The 17,756-nt window shown below is 55.7% G+C and overlaps 1 protein-coding gene across 2 annotated transcripts; it reads left to right on the forward strand.

Annotated features, from left to right (window-relative positions):
• The first annotated feature begins 6,943 nt into the window (after window positions 1-6,943).
• On the forward strand, window positions 6,944-17,288 carry PKDCC (protein kinase domain containing, cytoplasmic). Of its 2 annotated transcripts, XM_047745605.1 has the most exons (7): window positions 6,944-7,764; window positions 12,139-12,261; window positions 12,900-13,171; window positions 13,836-13,915; window positions 14,167-14,274; window positions 15,874-16,047; window positions 16,274-17,288. In XM_047745605.1, the coding sequence occupies exons 1-7, from the start codon at window positions 7,126-7,128 to the stop codon at window positions 16,357-16,359; spliced, it is 1,482 nt and encodes a 493-aa protein (XP_047601561.1). In that variant the 5' UTR covers window positions 6,944-7,125; the 3' UTR covers window positions 16,360-17,288. The 2 variants fall into 2 exon arrangements, with proteins under 2 accessions (XP_047601561.1, XP_047601562.1); XM_047745606.1 differs by lacking the exon at window positions 12,139-12,261.
• The last annotated feature ends 468 nt before the right edge of the window (window positions 17,289-17,756 follow it).

A 17,756-nucleotide genomic window follows, 5' to 3' on the forward strand; every position in this document is an offset into this window, starting at 1 on the left:
TACAAGAATAGGAAAAACTCAGTCGCAACTGACTTTAAACGCCAAGCTGAATTATCCTCCAAATGACGGGGAGTCATCAAAGATTTTAGAACAGGAAAATGATGTGTTGGAAGCAATGTTCTTGGCAGATGAATCTGGTGCCCATACATGCTTCAAGGTGGGAGGGGAACTTCGAGGGGACCCAATCAACAGACCAGATGTGAGAAGAAGAGCCTGGCCTGAGGAGGATGGCCGCGAGCAAATAAAGGAGCAAATCCAAGAGACATTTTTTTTTTTAAAGCCCAGGACTTGAATTTGAGTTTAGAAGCAGCAGAGAGACGGTGAGGTGTCTTGGAGCCTGCTGGTACAGAAATGAGACAATCACCAGGGGAAGCTCATGGAACTGGGGGAGATGATAAATGCATGGGCCATTTTAGGGAGTTTTTACCCCATCGTTCATGGCGACTACCTCTATAAGAGGGGTTGGAAGGGCAGGCAAGGTGGCTTTCCCATCTTATGATATATAATCTCCTTTAATGGAGGGATTTTGTATAATTTCTACTTCCTTTTTTGTGCTTTTTGAGATTTCTCAAATAATTATTTTAATTTCATACAGACTCCCAGAGTCTCGTTAACCCTTTGTAACACATCACTTGTGATTTTGTTCCCTCTCCCCTTGTGGGGAAGGGGAAGGACAGAATGATCCACAGAATCTGCCAGGTTCTCTGAAAAACACATTGTCGGGGTTCAATCTCTAGTCCTGAGTCTGTGGGTTTCCCCGTGAGTGAGCGGGGGAGGGCTCTTCAATGTACCTCTTTCTGTGTCTCCCTCCTTCTCTCCTCACCGGCTCAAATAGCATCAGACAGCCGTCTATCCCTGTCAGATAGCAATGCCAGGCTGGGAAAGACTGACCTTGGGATTTTTACAGCTGAGATCAGCCCAGCCCGGCCCAGCCCGGGGACTAAAACAACAGGCAGCAGGACCAAACCTGGAAGAGGACGAGCCTCACACGCACAGGCATCTGTGTCCAAATCCCAGCTCTGTCACCGGTTACCTCACCTCTCAGTACATCAATCTTCTCATCTTGAAAATTGGAGATAATAATAGTATTTATTTCCTAGAGGCATTAAGTGGATCAAAGCATGATGAAAGGCATTTAATAAGCATGCCCTATCATTAGTATTAATATGAACAATAAAATAATAAAACTTTATGACCAAACTCTGTTGCCTGGAGACAAAGATAACCTTAACACACTTCCATCTTGGTTCCCACTGGTGGCATGTATTTGCCTCTCCCCATCTCCATGCCGACTGGAATTTTCTTATCCCAAACCGACAACGAACGGAGAGAAAAACCTAAATCGGGCCCAAGTTGCACAGTGGTCTGCTCTGCCCCTTGAAGTTGTGTGTGACATTAGACAGATTCCTTAACCTCATGAGCCCCAATTCCCTCCTGTATAAAACAGGTATGACCATACTGACCTCACAGTGTGGGTCAAGAAGCCAGATAGTTCCTGGCACACAGCAGGCTTTCAGCTCAAGATGGTTCTCCGTCAGGGCTCCGGGGAGGAGCCGGTTCTTTCCTGCTGGCCCACCCCAGACCCTCTTTGGTGTGAGTCCCTGATGGTTTGGAGGGAATCTTCCCAATTACACCATAAGCTCCTGAGGGCACAAGCAGGGCCCAGGTCTCCTGAAGAGTAAGGAGCCATCTTCTTCCCAGGCCTTGGTCCCAGCCAGCCTCCTGGGGGCAGCCAGGAAGAGGGAGAGGACTGCCAGCCCTCTAGAGGTCCAGAACCAGATGCACAAACTCAACAGCCTCCCTTTCTTCCCCTTTTCTCTCCGCTTTCCAAACCGCAGCCCTGAGGTTGCTTGAAAAGAACTGGTCCTATTTAACAAGGGCCTAGAAGCAAAGTTGGCCCCATGTACCCTCAGGGTGCATTCAGCTTGGTCAAAGAAGGTAAAATGTATCAGATCCAATCACCCAGCTTCTATGCTGCATTCCCATCCCTCTCCAATGCAAAGGCCTCTGGACAAAGGCAAAGGTCTCCCTTCACCACCCCGTGCCACCAGAGTCCATCCATCATCCAGTCGTGATCCAATGGTCAACTCTCCATTCACCTACGAGCCTCTCCAGCTGCCCCAGAACAGAGGTCCTGGAGTTCAGCTCTCACAGAATTTCAGTTCTGGGCTGGGTCCAACACCAAGGCAGGCCCCCCTTGTTCCTTCACCCAAGTAATGGCTCTGAAGAGGTAACTCTCAGCCTTCTCCGTTGTTCCCCCTCCCAGGACACACATCTCAGCCAATGAGGAAAGGGAGAGAAAGGGAAGCCGCAGTGCAGTTCTCTGGGCTGGTGGGTGAGGCTGAGCAGGAGGGGAGGATGGAAAAAGAAAGAGCCCTGCCCAGAAGGGAGACTAGAAGGACACTTGGGACCCCAGACCCAGAGAGAACAGCCTGGGCAGTGAGAGCTCTGAGAGGCTACAAAGCCTTAAGTTTGCTAGGGTCCTGGAGGGCCTCACCCACTGACAGGTTCATGGAGTCATAATGGCTCACGTTTGCATCTTGGGACCCACACAGTGGAACTAAGCTCTTTTCCAGAAACGAGTAGAAAGATCTCTCCTGAGTCACAGCTTTCTGTCTCTTTGTCTGACTATCTTTCTCAGGATTTGAGGCTTTGTCTCTGTCTCCCTGTATCTGCGTCGTGTTGTCTTATCTTGTCTCTTCTCTTTCTCCCTCCCCCCATCTCTGTCTCAGATCTTTTCTTGGGGACTCTGCCTTGGGGCTCCCGCTCTCCAGTGTGTAGGAAACCTGACCTTCATCATCTGTTTTTTATATTTTGGAAAGTCAGCTTCACTTCCTACCTGAGGGAAGTGGGGGTGGGAGAGCCAGCTGCCTGACTCCACCCCTTTCCCTCCCCCCTCCTCTCCTGAATCCATCCCCTCCCCCAGCCTCTTGCCCCAGAGAGGCCTATCCTGCTCTCAGTCACTTTGGCATCAGTCAGGCCCTGATTCCTGGTCTTCTTCCCACAGCTCACTGTGGGGCCGGCAAGGCAGGGAGGGCTCTTCTGATCAATTGACCACTGGTTTGCTGATTTGGAAACAAGTGAAAATTCCAGGCACAGTGAAAGCCCAGGAGGCTGAGGGATTTCACCAGTGGAAGCCAGAATGGAAGTCAAGTCCTTTCTGCCTCTGGGCAGAGTTACAGCCAGCCAGGCAATGTGGTCACAGATGTTTATTTGTTTGATATGACTGTGAATCCTAGCAATAGATCACACATACTGAGAGCCGGGCACTTTACATGTCTTTGCGTTTCATCATTCAACAACTTCACATGGTAGGTACCAGAATTTTCTCCTATTTTCTTTTTCTTCATGAGAAAGCTCGACACAGAGAGGTCAACTATCTTGCCCAAGGTAACTCAGCTAATGAGATTTGAACCCCGGTTTCTCTGATTCCAAGTCCCAAGTTCTTGAATCTACATCAAAGTTTCCGAGACCAGAGAGATGTATTTTGTACATTTCCTTTTAAAGGAAATAAATCCACAGAACTCTGAGGATACACCGTCAAGGTCCCAGGGACCCAGGCACCACTGTTGAAGAAGTGTTATAACTCGCTACTTTCTGGGAGGCCTAGAAGAACCAGCTAGCAAAGACTACACAGAGAGGCTAGAAGAGAGCACTTCAGGAAGGAGGAGCTGGAAGGGCAACCTGGGAAAACACGGAGAATGGCTGCAAGTCAGGACACAGAGCAGGCACTGGGCTGGGGAAGTCTGGCTCTGAGCGGGGAAAAGGGGCCAACAGCACTGGAGGGAGGGCTGGGGAACCTCACAGAGGCCCAGCGGCCCAGTTCAGTGTATCCTCCAAGTTTTCAAGCAGGAGCAGAATACTCCAAAAGAGGTGTTTGAGATCTGGGCTGGACGTTAAAGGGAGATGATGGAGAGGGCTTCGGAGAGGTTGGTATCACAATCCTGGCAGCCTGACAAAACACGCAGTTAGGAGGTATCTAAAAGACATTTCCAGAGAAATCTAGCATTTTGGAGTCTGAACTCTGCCTCCTTCCCAAGGATTGCTCTCCAAGTGAGCCTTTGGGTTGGGTAGGGGTGTGGCGGGCAGAGGGAGAATCAGGAAGACAGGGCCTGTCTGCAGCCCTGAGCCTTCACAAGAGCAGACACTCTGGTCTATGGGTGGCTGTGGCCCTGAGTGACAGCTGGAGGAAGACTCTTGTAAAGATGACATTCAGTGCTCAGAGTTGGACACTGGCCTGAAGAGGAGACTGGCCCTGCCAGGTCTCTGAGAGCAGGGGGCGGGGGGGGGGCGGGGCGGGGGGAGACACACTATAGGTGCCGAGCACAGTATTTTGTGCCTTTTTCAACTCTTTGAAAGGATGGTTCTTCTCCCTGGGTGGCAAAAAAGAAAAAAGAAAAAGAAAAAGCAAACAAGCAGATTTTGGTTAAGAACTCAAGAACGGCCAATTCAGAAACTTTAATCTGTCCAAAAGTGCAATCCCTTTTTTTCAGAGGCCAAAAACCTATTTCCATCAAAGATTGTATATGTCTGTGTGTCTGAGGGCTGGCGGGGAGACAGAGTGGGTGTGAGGAGAGAGCTGAAATGCCTTTGTTCCTGTGTGTGGAGCTACTGCTCCGTGGGCTTCTACATGTGTGTTGTATGTACGTTTGTGCCTGCTTCTCAGGCCCCTGTGTGCACTGAACTTTCAAACCGTGATAGAAACACTGAAGCTTGGCAAAGATATCATAGGAATAATTATCTAATTTCAGAACATGTTATTATAATACCTATTTGATGTGTAACAAACTTAACAATGTTCGCGTTATATGCACCAACTCTAAGTCAGAGACTCACGATGCCAAGTCTTATCTCAGGGGCTTCTCCAAGACCCTAGAGCAGAGCAGGCCCCAAAGAAAGCTCTTAGGAATATCTCCCCGCCCATCCCCCATCCCCCATTCCATGGTGTCCTCCTGGATGTAGAGGTTTGGCTGGGGAGATATGAGGAGATGGCTGGAAGAGAGGCAGAGCCTATCTTGGGAGGCAACCCTGTTCTTCCCAGAATCCCCAGTCTTCACCAGTAGAAGAGAACAGCCTGGAACTGGGAAGAGAACAGCCATTTGGGGGTCACAGAAGCAGAAAGGCTTTCCCTGACTCAGCAGTGGGCACCAGGGGGGCCTCAGGATCTGCAAGCCTCCCTTCTTCTCCAGGGGCTGGGTTAGATTGAGGCTGTGTGAGGAGAATGTTTGCTGTTTGCTGCTGCTCCCTGTTGACTTTAGCCAGTAGCTCTGTTTACAAACCCAGGTTGGTTTTCCCAGCACAGTTAATTAGAACAAAGACATCTGGTGTGAGGGCTGGGGAGGGCATCTGCTCAGAGCATTCCCCCCACCCCCAGCAGCGGTGGGCCAGCAACAGGGCAGAGCAGCTAAACAGGACCAGACCGAACCCACCAAACCCAAGGTTCTCAGGAGAACCGTGGCTTTTCTCACTCTGCCTTTCCCATGCTTGCCAAGTTAGACTGGGCCCCAATGCTCCAGTGTTAGGGGACCCCAAGAGTCAGGCATGGATGCCCCTACGCCGGTAGAATGGCAGACGGGAGCTCAGAGACTCAGTCCTCTCCTGTGCCTTCCATGTCCAAAAGAATCAGGCAGAGATTCCTGTCCCCTCTCTCTTCACAGGGATTCCCCATTCTGTAGGAATGCCAGACCTCTTCAGTCCCCTGGAGGAAAATCTCCCCTCTCTGACACCCCCTCACGGAGGTGTCCTTTTGACACCTCCCTGACTCCTCTCCAGCCAATCTCTGACACTGCGGGGAGGAAGAGATTAACCAGCCTAGAACCAGAGGGTGGCAGGAAGGTGCCCAGGAAGGTGAGACGTTCTGGGTGGACAGTTCCAGGGCGGTGGGGAAGTGGAGGGCTGGGATGGGGAGGGGCAGCGGCTTATCTCTCCCAGGAGGGGGGAGCTCACTCCAAACAGCTAATGCACTGGCGTGTGAAAGCCCCTCAATTAGCACTAATGATGCAATCAGGGAGGGAGGAGGAGGGACCAGAAGTTCTGGCGGAGTCAGCACCAACTTACACACAGGGTACATGCTCCCTTCCTCCGCCACAGTGACCCCTTCAGACACACCAATGCACACACTCCACAGACAGCCCGGACCACGCAAGTCCGTGGGTTACAAATGCACTCTTGCACAAACTACTAGCATGCATATGGTTCGCGATCCGCAGCTCACTGCGGGGACCCCGGGGAAAGGAGCTCGATCTGGGGCTTCAGAGTCAAGGAAAATGAGAAACCAGAAAGACTTGGTGGTTGAGGCTGAATAGGGCATCTTCGATCCTCTGATCCCAGAGTTCCCGACCCACACAGGCTCGCAGGTGCCAGCCTCTCTACGTCCACCTCCCCACATCACCCCCACCCTTTCGCCCCGGGATCCGGGACTGGGCGAGGAGCCTCCATCCCCAACCCCACCGGAGGGAGGTCCTGGGCTCCCGGAGAGAGCTCTGAGATCACACGGACCCCCAGCACCCCAGAGCCAGCTGCTAGTCCCCTCTGGAGCCCGTTACCCGCCGGCCTCGCCCCTTTATCTTCCCCACCCCGCCCGGCCGGCTCCGTTATCCGCCTCCTGGTCCCGCTCTCTGGCAGCCCCGGCCCCGTTATGCGCCCTAGCGCCGGGACCGGAGCTCAGGCGCGTCGCGGGGTCGCCGCCGCCCCCTCCCCCTCTCGCGGCCCGAGCCCGGGGGCGCCCGCGGGCTGGGCAGGGCCGGAGCCGCCTCCGCGCCGCTTCCCAGGCCCGGACGGCTGCGGGAGGAGGTCCCGCTGTCAGTCAGCGGGGAAGGCCGGGCCGGGCGGCCGGAGGGGGCGGTGCCGAGGACGGGCTCCGGCCGGGAGCTGGGAGGCGGAGGCGGAGGGGGCGGGGGCGGGGGCGGCTCCGGGCCTTATAAGCGGCGGGGGCAGGGCGGGAGGGAGGCAAGTGTCAGGCCGATGTGCGGCCCGCGAGGGGCCGGGGTCGGGGCAGCTGGGGCCATGCGCTCGGTCTGGGCAGGGGGCCGGAGGGGCGCAGAGCGGAGCCGCCTCGGAGCCTGAGCCTCCCGGGGCCGGGGCCGGGGAGCCGCGCGGGGCCGGCCGGCTGGGGGGAGGGGAGCGATGCGGCGCCGGCGGGCGGCGGTCGCCGCGGGTTTCTGCGCCTCCTTCCTGCTGGGCTCCGTCCTCAACGTGCTCTTTGCACCGGGGTCGGAGCCTCCGCGGCCAGGCCAGTCCCCCGGGCCCTCGCCAGCCCCGGGCCCGGGCCGTCGCGGGGGCCGCGGGGAACTGGCCCGCCAGATCCGAGCGCGCTACGAGGAGGTGCAGCGCTATTCCCGCGGGGGCCCCGGGCCCGGGGCCGGCCGGCCGGAGCGGCGGCGCCTGATGGACCTGGCTCCGGGCGGGCCGGGCCTGCAGCGCGCCCGGCCCCCGCGGGCCCGGCCCCTGCCCGACGGCGCCCCGAGCTGGCCCCCGGCTCCCGGCCCGGGCTCCCCCGGCTCGGGCCCGCTCCTGGGCTGCGCCGCGCTCCGCAACGTGTCCGGCGCCCAGTACGTGGGCTCAGGCTACACCAAGGCCGTGTACCGGGTCCGCCTGCCCGGCGGCGCCGCGGTAGCGCTCAAGGCGGTGGACTTCAGCGGCCACGATCTGGGCAGCTGCGTGCGCGAGTTCGGGGCACGGAGGGGCTGCTACCGGCTGGCGGCCCACAAGCTGCTCAAGGAGATGGTGCTGCTGGAGCGGCTGCGGCACCCCAACGTGCTGCAGGTACGACGGCGGGGGTGAGGGGGTGAGGGTGCTGGCTGGACGTGCCCAGGCCCGGTCACTCTGACTGGAAGAGAACCCTCGGCCATATAGATAAAGAAACAGAGCCCCGGTGACTGTGCTTAGGTTAAGCTGGGGGCAGAACCCCGACCGCGGCCGCTTCCCACCACACTACCCCTACTCCTGAGTGAGCAGCTCTTTACCTATGGAGGGACTCCAGGGTCTCTCATCTTACATCCCCATATCCTTTGAAGACAGAGGCCAGGACAGAGGGTCCCAAAACTCGAGGTAGGGATGCGAGTCTTTAGTACTTAGGACCCTGCTTCTGGCTGGAGCTGGGGTGTTGAGCACCAGGGAAATGACCCCAAGCCAAGACACAGAGGTCATCCCTGAGTCAGGATTCCAACTGCAGTGATAGGGCCCCCTTTCTTGATGGAATCTGAACCCCGCTTCTCTCAACTTCCAGTGGCTTGTCTGGCTTTGAAGATGGGATGGGACAGCAACAAGGTTGGGAAGGGCCAGAAAGAGACCCTGTATCAGGCTTGATTCCCAGAGAGCATCCCCCATCCCCCATGCAGAAGCCACTGGAAGGACTAGAGGGAATTGGGTAGTAGGCCAGAAAATGGAGAGCCCTTCCCAGAAGTGACCCCGCCATTCTCCAGGCTTTAAAAACAGCCCTTGGATCATTGAGGAAGCTTTAGCTTCTTGGCTCAGTGCTCAGGGGACAGACTACATGCCTGAGGGTCCCAGGGTCACATTTTCAGAGCAGATTTAGTCTGTGGCTGGAAGACTGAAAAGGCCAAATGCCCAGGTTCCTACTAAATGGGACTCTGTCTTTCCTGTTCACTGGGGGGCGGAGGGGAGGGATGAGACCCCACCTTGTCCCCTCCAGGCTAAACTAAGAGACTGGGCCTCTCACAGCCTCAGCACTGCCCTAACACACCCACTTCCACCTCTCCCCGAGCTCTCTGTCCTTGAGTCGGCCCTAGGATTAAACAAACTCTTCCCTTTGCACAAGTCTGAGCAGACTGAGAGGGGAATCCCTGACTGGTCTTGGCCCGCTGAACAGAGGGTGCAGGCGGACTCCCCAGCAGAGGAAACTGCCAGCAGAACTGACCAGAAATCTGGGAGTCCCTCCCTCCTTTTGTGAGGACTGAGATAGACCCCCAAGCCTGCGTGGGTATTGCAGAACAAGCCAGAGAGAGGCCAGAGAGCTATTTATATTCCTGCTGTCTCCAGGTCTCCCCAGGCTCCCCCAACTACTGTGGGACACTTGTGACCAGGTCCTAGGCCCTGAGCTGGTGGCAGGAGGTCGGCCAGAGCCAACAGTTGCGGGCGACTATGCCTGGTTGCACAGCTGACACTGTGCCTGGAGCTTCAGGGAATGAGCGACTGGTTACGTGGCCATTCTCACTGGGAGGATCTTGTTCTCTTCGCTTCCCAGGGGCTCTTGGGAACTTTTTGGCAACCCTGGGGTATCAGCCAGACTCTGAGGCAGTGGAGAAGCAGGACCTTAAGTGTTAGTTAATTGACTCAAGAGCCCTCCCTCCCCCCCTTTGGGACAGGTTTGAGGTTTTGATGTGCTCTTCTGTCTCTTAAGGAATTTCTCCCTCCCTCCCTCACCCCACCCAAGCTTCCTGACCAGCATCTAGTTAACTGCCCCCATGCATCTCACAGAATGGTCCTCTGCTTTCATGTCAGGCCCCTGCCTGATTCTGAAAGCGCCCCCCAAAAATAACATCTTTATCACATAGGTAATACATATATATTACAGCTGAAGAGTTTTCACCCATTCCCTCACTAGACCAAGGCTGGGTCTGTCTGAGGTAGGCCGTGTGACTCTTACTGGGTCGATACTAGAGGCAGTTGCCCTAGGGCACAAATGTTAAAAGGTAGGGAGGGTCCCAGGCCTTCCCATCTAGGGAAAGGTAAAAAGCTACCATCAGCGAGAAGAAAGGGTTCCTGAGTGTGACTTTAGGAATTGTTTCAGGGCGATTTCCCTCATGTATCCTCTGACCACCAGCCAGGATCCCTCTGGCCTCTTCTGCGGGGCCGACTCTGCTGCCACAGAAGCCTGCTCTGGGGTCTTCTTGCTCAGGAGGCTACAGTGAGGTTGTGCGAGGAACTAGAAATAATGTCTTAATACCTCTTACTCATTTAAAATTTCAAAACCATTTGACTCCTGAACCGGGGAGGAGCCAAAGAATGCTTCTTAGAGTTCTGGCTTCCCCAGGCCACCTGAGGCCCCGTTCCCATCTCTGGCAACCCCGAAGTTGGTTCTGTAAGTTCTAATTGAAAATGTCCAGATAGATGTCCCACCGTGCACCTCCCAGCACTTTCTCTGGTCTCTGGGGACTGCCTGGGCAAACTTGCTCTATCCTTCTTCCTTCACCGCCTCACACACACACACACACACACACTCCTCACATGATAGATGCCTCTATAGCCCAGGGTCAAAGGGCAAAAGGGTCTTCCCTCCCCCCAACCTGCATAGTTCCAGGATCTCAGGCCTGAGAGGGGACCCCAGGCCTGCTTGGGCCCAGATTCTGGCCCTGCTAGAGTATATTTCTTCTCCCAAACGAACAAAAGATGCAACTGAAATGCTCAGCCTCACGCTTCCTGGGGGGGGGGTTAATGGTGTCTTTTTATTTTTTCCTGAGGGGTGTTGATTAATACCTCGTTAACAGCGCATTTAACGACCTCCGGGTGTTTAATAACCTTCAGAAGTTTCCCACAAAGACTCAGACTCTGGGCAAGAAAATGAGAACCAGGCCCCAGGGCTGCTCCCCTTACCTACCCCCCCCAACACACACCGGGGCCTGGGGCCTCCCTGGGCTGATGCGAGGTGGGGGAGCAGAGACAGAGGGAAGAAGAGAGGGTGGCTGGGACTGTCCCCTGATCCCCCAGTTCACAGCCCCAGTGATCTAATGGCGGCCCTGAGCCAGGCCTGCTCTCAGCTGGCTCCAGGAAGGGGGAGCTGAAAGGGCACTCCTGGGACGGAAGGGGGTCTATGAGGGCCTGGAGTGGATCTGGGAGGGGTGTGAATGATGGTAAGGAGGGTGACAGTATGCAGGGACATCTAGCCTGTGGGCTTGGCTCCCCCGCTGCACCGCAACCTCCCCCCCCACCCCAGCCCCCACATTGTGAAGCTCTCCCCTCTCCCTCCTGTGGCCTGGACAACTCGGCCTTTGTGTTCCTACCCCACATGGTGTTGGTTGTTTTGAGCAGCATCTGATCCCCGGCCGATGTGCAGTGTGGAGGAAGCAGGGCTCTCTCTCTGGATGCCAGTTTAGGTGTTAATGACAAAGTCAGGCTGTGCTTCCCAGAAGTCCCTGGCTAACTGAGCTATACTGAGCCCACCCTCCGGCCCCGGCCCTTATGAGCATGCCCCCAAAGAACTGATCTTCCCCAGAAACCATCCCTTAACTACTACTGCCATTGGTGGGTATGACCACCCCCACTGACATGCAAAGAATACCCAAGGCTGTGCCCCTTCGCTGCTTTGTTCTTATAAATGTTGTTACCAGGCCTCTAGGGAGCTTCTTTTTCTGCCCACAAGACCAGAGCTGAGAAAAAAATGAAGTTGCCAAAAAGTAGAAATGATAAGGAATAGAGGACTGGGACGCCTGGGTGGCTCAGTTGGTTAAGTGTCCGTCTTTAGCTCAGGTTATATTCCCAAGGTCCTGGGATAGAGTCTTGCATCAGGGTCCTTGCTCAGCAGGGAGCCTACTTCTCCCTCTGCCTGCCTCTCCTGCTGCTTGGGTTCTCTGTCTTTCTCTCTGACAAATAAATAAAATCTTAAAAAAAAAAAAAAGTTGGTAGGGGGATAGAGGACTGGAGCAGAGGAGGAGGTATAATACCCATTTGCTGGCTTGTTGATTAACAAATGGTATTAGAAAGAACCAGGCTATGGAATCCAAGTGACATAAATTTGAATGCTAGCTCCTGCATTTATTAGCTGTGTGACGTTATACAAGTTACTTAACTTCTCTGAGTTAGTTTCCTCACCTGTAAATTGGAGATTAATAATAAGTACCTAGTATGTCTGTGTAAGGTTATTATAAGAATCAGGTTATACGTGTAAAACATTTAGCACGGTGCCTGGTACATGGCTGACACGTGGTGTCCAGACCTGCCCATTTACCTGAGTGGCAGGAGGTAAGAGGCAGGTCCATCAGCAGGAGCTATGGCTGCAGGGGCAGAGGGCAGGCTTCCCTGGGCAGTGCTGCTCTCCTCTTCTGGCCGGAGCTGAAGCAACCGTCTGGGGATGGGGGTGGGAGGCGGGTAGTGCAGAGGGAGGGGGACCTCTGACAGCCCAGCCCTTCTCTGTCCCCACCCCGACGCTGTGACCTAATGACCTGCCCGGGCCTCCCCCAGCTCTATGGCTACTGCTACCAGGACAGCGAGGACATCCCGGACACCCTGACCACCATCACAGAGCTGGGTGCCCCTGTGGAGATGATCCAGCTGCTGCAGACTTCCTGGGAGGACCGCTTCCGAGTGAGCAGGGAGGAGGGCCCAGTGAGCAGGGAGGAGGGCTGGGCCCTGGGCTCCTTGCTGGGATGGTTTTCCCTTAGAAGGCCAGTCCTCCAGAGTAGCTTGGAATCCTCCTCAGTCAGAAAAAAGGAGGGAAAGATGGAGCAATGCTGACTCCGCTATCAGCCAAAGGGTTAAAAAAAAAGAAGCAAGACATAGAGGATCCTGGTGTTTTGTTGCTCCTGCTCCCCTTACACACACACACACACACACACGCTCATAGCCTGGCTGTAAGAGGGCCAGTGTCCTAGGACTAGAAAAGACCTTAAGGTCATCTTGACCCTCCCTCTATTTCCACACACCAGACTAAAACCCGCTCAAGATGCAGTTTCAAGGGAGGAGACCCGGTATCCCCAGATTTCCATGCTGCCTGTTTCCTACCACATTACTCTCAGGTTAGGCCAGCCCAGGGTTAATAGAAAATCACTGGCTTACTCTGTGAGGCCCCTGGCCCTCAGTCCTTAGTAAGCACTGGGGCCTTGAAGAGAAAAGCCAAAACCAACCCCCGCCCCCGCTCCCTGCCCCAAAGGGGTGAGCCCTGGAGTTCCCCAGACCCCCTCCCAGGAGACAAGCCTATGAGCAGCCTTGTGTCTGCCCCTCAGATCTGCCTGAGCCTGGGCCGGCTCCTTCACCACCTGGCCCACTCCCCACTGGGCTCGGTCACTCTGCTGGACTTCCGCCCCCGACAGTTTGTGCTGGTGGACGGGGAGCTGAAGGTGACAGATCTGGACGACGCACGCGTGGAGGAGACACCGTGTGCCAGCAGCACTGACTGCATCCTGGAGTTTCCAGCCAGGAACTTCAGCCTGCCCTGCTCAGCCCAGGGCTGGTGTGAGGGCATGAATGAGAAGCGCAACCTCTACAATGCCTACAGGTGACCTCCGTCCCCCCTACCCCAGAAAGGCCAGGGAGGGACAGTGGGCCCCAGGAGGGCATGGCAAGGGGAGAACCCACATGGGGTCCAAGAAGCCAGCCAGGGTGGGGAGACTCGGCCTTGTCCAATGGAGTGGCAGGGGTGGGGAAAGTCTTCCACCCACTTAAGAAGGGAACTTCAGGCTCCTGACGATGATGCTAAAAATAGTCAGCTCCAAGGAGAATTGGGTGGGGGTGGCAGCTGGAGGCCTCTTAAAATAGTGTCAGATTCAGAGCGTGGGGCTGGTGGGACTGGCACTACCTCTTCTTCTCCTGGTCCTTCACCTCTGGAAGCTCCTCCCTGGGCCCCAGCTATGGGGCTCTTGTGACAAGGATCAGCTCAGGGGACAGGGTGGTACTGGGTGGTGGGGGAGTCCTGGGAAGGTATGGGGCAAATAGACCTCAGATTGCAGCGTGGTGTAAAGTTAAGGGGTGGCCTTAGGATGTGTCCTGATCCCCACCCTAAGTCAAAGTGGACTCCTTGTTATGCTCTGGGGTTATGCCTAGGTGGTAGGCCTGAGGGATCAGGCTCCTTGGCCAGAGTACGGTTCTGTCCCAAGTTGGGGCAGAGGAAGGATGTGTTCCCAAGGCCAGAGCACTGAGCCCCTGGTTTCTCTCTGCCCCAGATTTTTCTTCACATACCTCCTGCCCCACAGTGCCCCACCCTCACTACGGCCTCTGCTGGACAGCATTGTCAACGCCACAGGTGAGCTCTCCAAGCCCCATCTGCTTCCCGTCACCCTTCCCCAGCAGCCAGGGGGACAAGAATGACCCAGGACAGCATATGGCCCAGAAGCCATCATTTCCCAAAGTGGCATTCTGTGGCAAAACCCCTTCCCAGTCCACTGGTCATCTAGGCCAAGGGTCCAGAGGAAGAGCGGGAAAGGCAGCTGGTTCCCAACCTCGGGGAGGGGTAGGAGCCCAGGCACCCACTCATAGCTACACTGTGCTGTGCAGGAGAGCTCAGCTGGGGAGTCGATGAGACGCTGGCCCAGCTGGAGAGGGTGCTGCACCTGTTCCGGAGTGGGCAGTATCTGCAGAACAGCACAGCGGGCCACAGAGCTGGTGAGTGGCTTCTGCAGGGCTCCAGAGGCCCGGGAGCTGGGGAATGGGTGGGAGGGCGAGTGACCCCCTTGATTGGGCTAAGTGGCCTGCCCTCCTAAGCTTGAAGAGACCACTGACCATTTTTAGCCTCTACTTGGAGGCCTCTTCTCTGAGCCAGAATGACTATAATTCTGCCTTCACCTTGAGGGGGAGTAAGGGGGCACCGACGCCCCTTCTCTAGTGGCTCTGGACCCCATTCTTATTGGCTGTGTGACTTTGAGAAGCTTCCCTACACCTTGAGCCTCCCTTTTCGCTCCTGTGAGTTGGGTTTAGTATTTCCTGCCTCACAAAATGCTTATGGGGATTCAATGCCAGGCAAAGTGTGTGTGAGCAATTAACTTGGTTCCTGTTACACAGCTGGAATACAATTTTTGTGTGGGCTTCTCTTTGCCTCCTCGGCCCTTCTGGGGCTAGGAGAGAGGCTGGCTGAGGCTGTGGCTCCACTCGGAAACCAGCTGAGGAGCCCAAGAGCTGGGGGAGAATTCCAGCCCCTGCTGTCATCCCTCTGCTGAGGCCCTGGGGTTTATCCTGGTTGGCAGGGGGGCCAGGAGTGGGCAGCCTCTGTATTCAAGGAGCTCTGGCCAGTCTTAGGGGTGGGGGAGCCCTCGTTAGCCCTGTAAATAAAGTTTAACGAGGTGAACAATGGCTGGCTCTGTCCCTGAGGACGCTGTTTATGGGGCCATAAATCACAGCCAGCCCTGGACTTTGGTCTAGTCCCTGCTAGAAGAAGGAGGCAGGAGGGCGGGGTGGCCAGAGGCCCAGGGCTTCTGCATTATCAGTCCCGGAGCTGGGGCTCCCCAGGAGGCAGGAAGGACTCAGGTGACCAGCCGGCCGGCCACTGAGCAGCTTCCTGACTGAGGAGCTCACACAGCCTCTGGGGGCCCTTTCTGTGTAATGGGAAGAATTTTCCTCCAGCCTCCTCCCCCGAGACACCTGATCTGTGGGGTCCCCAGTGGTCATCTTTGTGTTTCACAGTCATTTGTATCCCTTTTGAGAAATCCCCAACTGCGTGCTCCCGAGGAGCTTGCCTCATCTCTCTCCCTAGGGCCCAAAGGAAGCGGGACCCAGGGGTGCCCTAAACTTATGCTACTCAAGTGTGTTCTGCAGACCAGCAGCGCCAGAAGCTGGTTAGAAATGCCCACACCCATCCCCACCCCAGACCCCCCGAAACCGGGATCTGCAGCTTAGCAAGAATCCCTGGAAATTCACAGGCACACTGAAGTTTGAGAAGCCCGGCCTTAAATGTTGAGAACGTCCTCCCCTCAAGCTCTGAGTGTGCGTTTATCCCACTTTGCGCCCGCTGTCAGGTGCTGTCAGAACCCACTGGGCACCCTTAGATTTGGGAGCTGTGGGTCTCCCAAACACCAAAGCTGAGCTTTGCCTTTCCTGGGTGCTCAGGCCAGTTCCACGGCGGTAGCTGCCTTCATCTCCACGCAAGGGCGACCGGGCTAGCTCTCAGCTCTCCGCTAGGCAATGAGTCTTAGCCATCCCAGGAAGCAGCCCCAGAACCTCCTGCCTGGAAACAGAGTTCTCATTCGTGCTCCATCCCCAAACCCGCAGAGTACCAGCGCCTCCCAGACAGCACCATCCCCCAGGAAGACTACCGCTGCTGGCCCTCCTACCACCACGGGAGCTGCCTCCTCTCTGTGTTCAATCTGGCAGAGGCCGTGGATGTCTGCGAGAGCCACGCCCAGTGCCAGGCCTTCGTGGTAACCAACCAGACCACCTGGACAGGTGAGCCCGTGGGAAGGGAAAGGACGACCTGAGGGAGGTGACAGGCATTCCCTGGAAGAGATTGACAGGTATTGGTCCCCTGTCAGAAGCCGGCTTTGATGAGAAGTCAAGAAGGCTGGAAGGATGAGAGACAAGTCTACATGTCCTCTAGGCAGTCCTATCGGGGAGAGTGGCCCCCACCTCCAGGGAGGGAAACAGCCCTGTTACCTCTCACCTCTGCCTCCAGGTCGGCAGCTGGTATTTTTCAAGACAGGATGGAGCCACGTGGTCCCTGATCCCAACAAGACGGCATATGTGAGGGCCTCAGGCTGACCTCTCTGGGGGCTCAGCTGCCAGCGGACCAGCCCCGCCCGCTGGGCTCGCCTGTGGAGGGAGGGTGTGCCTTGCACTAGCAGCACTGCATGTCGCCTGCAAGCCCCTGCCGGCGAGGCTGACATCCCAGACAGTGAGGTAACCAGGACAACGTGCAATAATGCCAAATATTAAAATGTGAGTTTACCGGTCTAGGTATGGGACTGCTGGCCCCTGGGGCCAGGAATCACGGGAGCCGGGTGGAGGCCTGACTGCCTCTCCAACCCTCTGGGTGGCCAGCAAGGCTTAGGCTGATACCCACACTAGGGGCTTTGGCCCTCGCTGGGACAGTTCTGTGGGCAGCCCCATCACTGTGTTCATAGTGTGAGAATGTAGCCAGGGCTCCTGCTGCTGCTGCTGCTGCTGCTGCTGCTGCTGCTGCATGTCACGATCTGGTGGGGGCCGCGTGGGGATAATCGGTCATGGAGAGTTCTCTCAGCTGAGCTCCGGACAGAAGACTTGATGGGTATGCTCTGGGATGTGGGGGATTCTGCACCTGGGGAGGCCTCCTCTGGCCACCCAACCCTGGGGCACCCACAGGCCAGCGCAGGGGCAGGGACAGAGGAGCACACAAGGTATGAGCCAAGACATGGGGTCAAGAAGCAGGTTGCTGTTTGAGCCAGGACCTGGGGTGGGGGTGGGGGTGGGGGTGGGGCTGGGGCCTTTCTGCCTCATTTGCTTTCAGTGAAAGCCGCAAAGCAGCCAAAACCAGCCTCTCCCCGCTCCTGGAGTTTGTATCTCCAGAAGCTTTTGTACTTCTTGTTCATTAAAATGTTTATTTTTGTAAAAAAAAAAAAAAAAAAAAGAAAAAAGAAAGAAAGAAAGAAAAAAGAAAAAGTCAATCAATTAATAAACGACGTTTCACGGCAAGGACGCTTCCCAAGCCAGTTTCTTGGGCTGACTGGTCCTCAGTTAATGTCTTTGGTGTTTGTTTGGGGAAGTGGGGGCAGGAGGTTATGGGGGATGACCTTTGGAGGAGTGAAATCTCCGTGGCAAACACTGAAGTTGGCAAAATGTGTTGGCAGGCCCTGCTCCCACAGCGCCACCTCCTTCCATGGCCCTCACATCCATCCGTCCGGATGATCGACAGGAGGGACTTCTTTCCTCAGGGACATTCTTGCTTTAACACACACCAGTTCTTTATATATGGAGCTTTTACCCAAAGGACTGGTATCCTCATGGTGGGATGTCAGCCATGTTGGGGGCCTCTGAGCAACCTGTAGTCAGGTCAGCTTTGTCCCATACGGGGCTGGGCCTGGTCAATGGGCAATTTGTTTCACTGAGCCTTTCTCTGAACATGAAATATATGGAAGGTATGGAGAAAGGAAGGTCTATAGAAAGACCAATCCCCTCTACCT

This window comes from Lutra lutra, chromosome 9, assembly GCF_902655055.1.
Source record: "Lutra lutra chromosome 9, mLutLut1.2, whole genome shotgun sequence".
NCBI classification, from domain to species: Eukaryota; Metazoa; Chordata; class Mammalia; order Carnivora; family Mustelidae; genus Lutra; species Lutra lutra.

Excerpts from the sequence above, each read along its gene's own strand:
- PKDCC (XM_047745605.1), top strand. The coding sequence starts at position 7,126 with ATGCGGCGCCGGCGGGCGGCGGTCGCCGCGGGTTTCTGCGCCTCCTTC. Across the intron at positions 7,765-12,138 it reads GGCACCCCAACGTGCTGCAG|CTCTATGGCTACTGCTACCA; the intron begins GTACGACGGCGG and ends GGCCTCCCCCAG. Across the intron at positions 16,048-16,273 it reads CAACCAGACCACCTGGACAG|GTCGGCAGCTGGTATTTTTC; the intron begins GTGAGCCCGTGG and ends CTCTGCCTCCAG.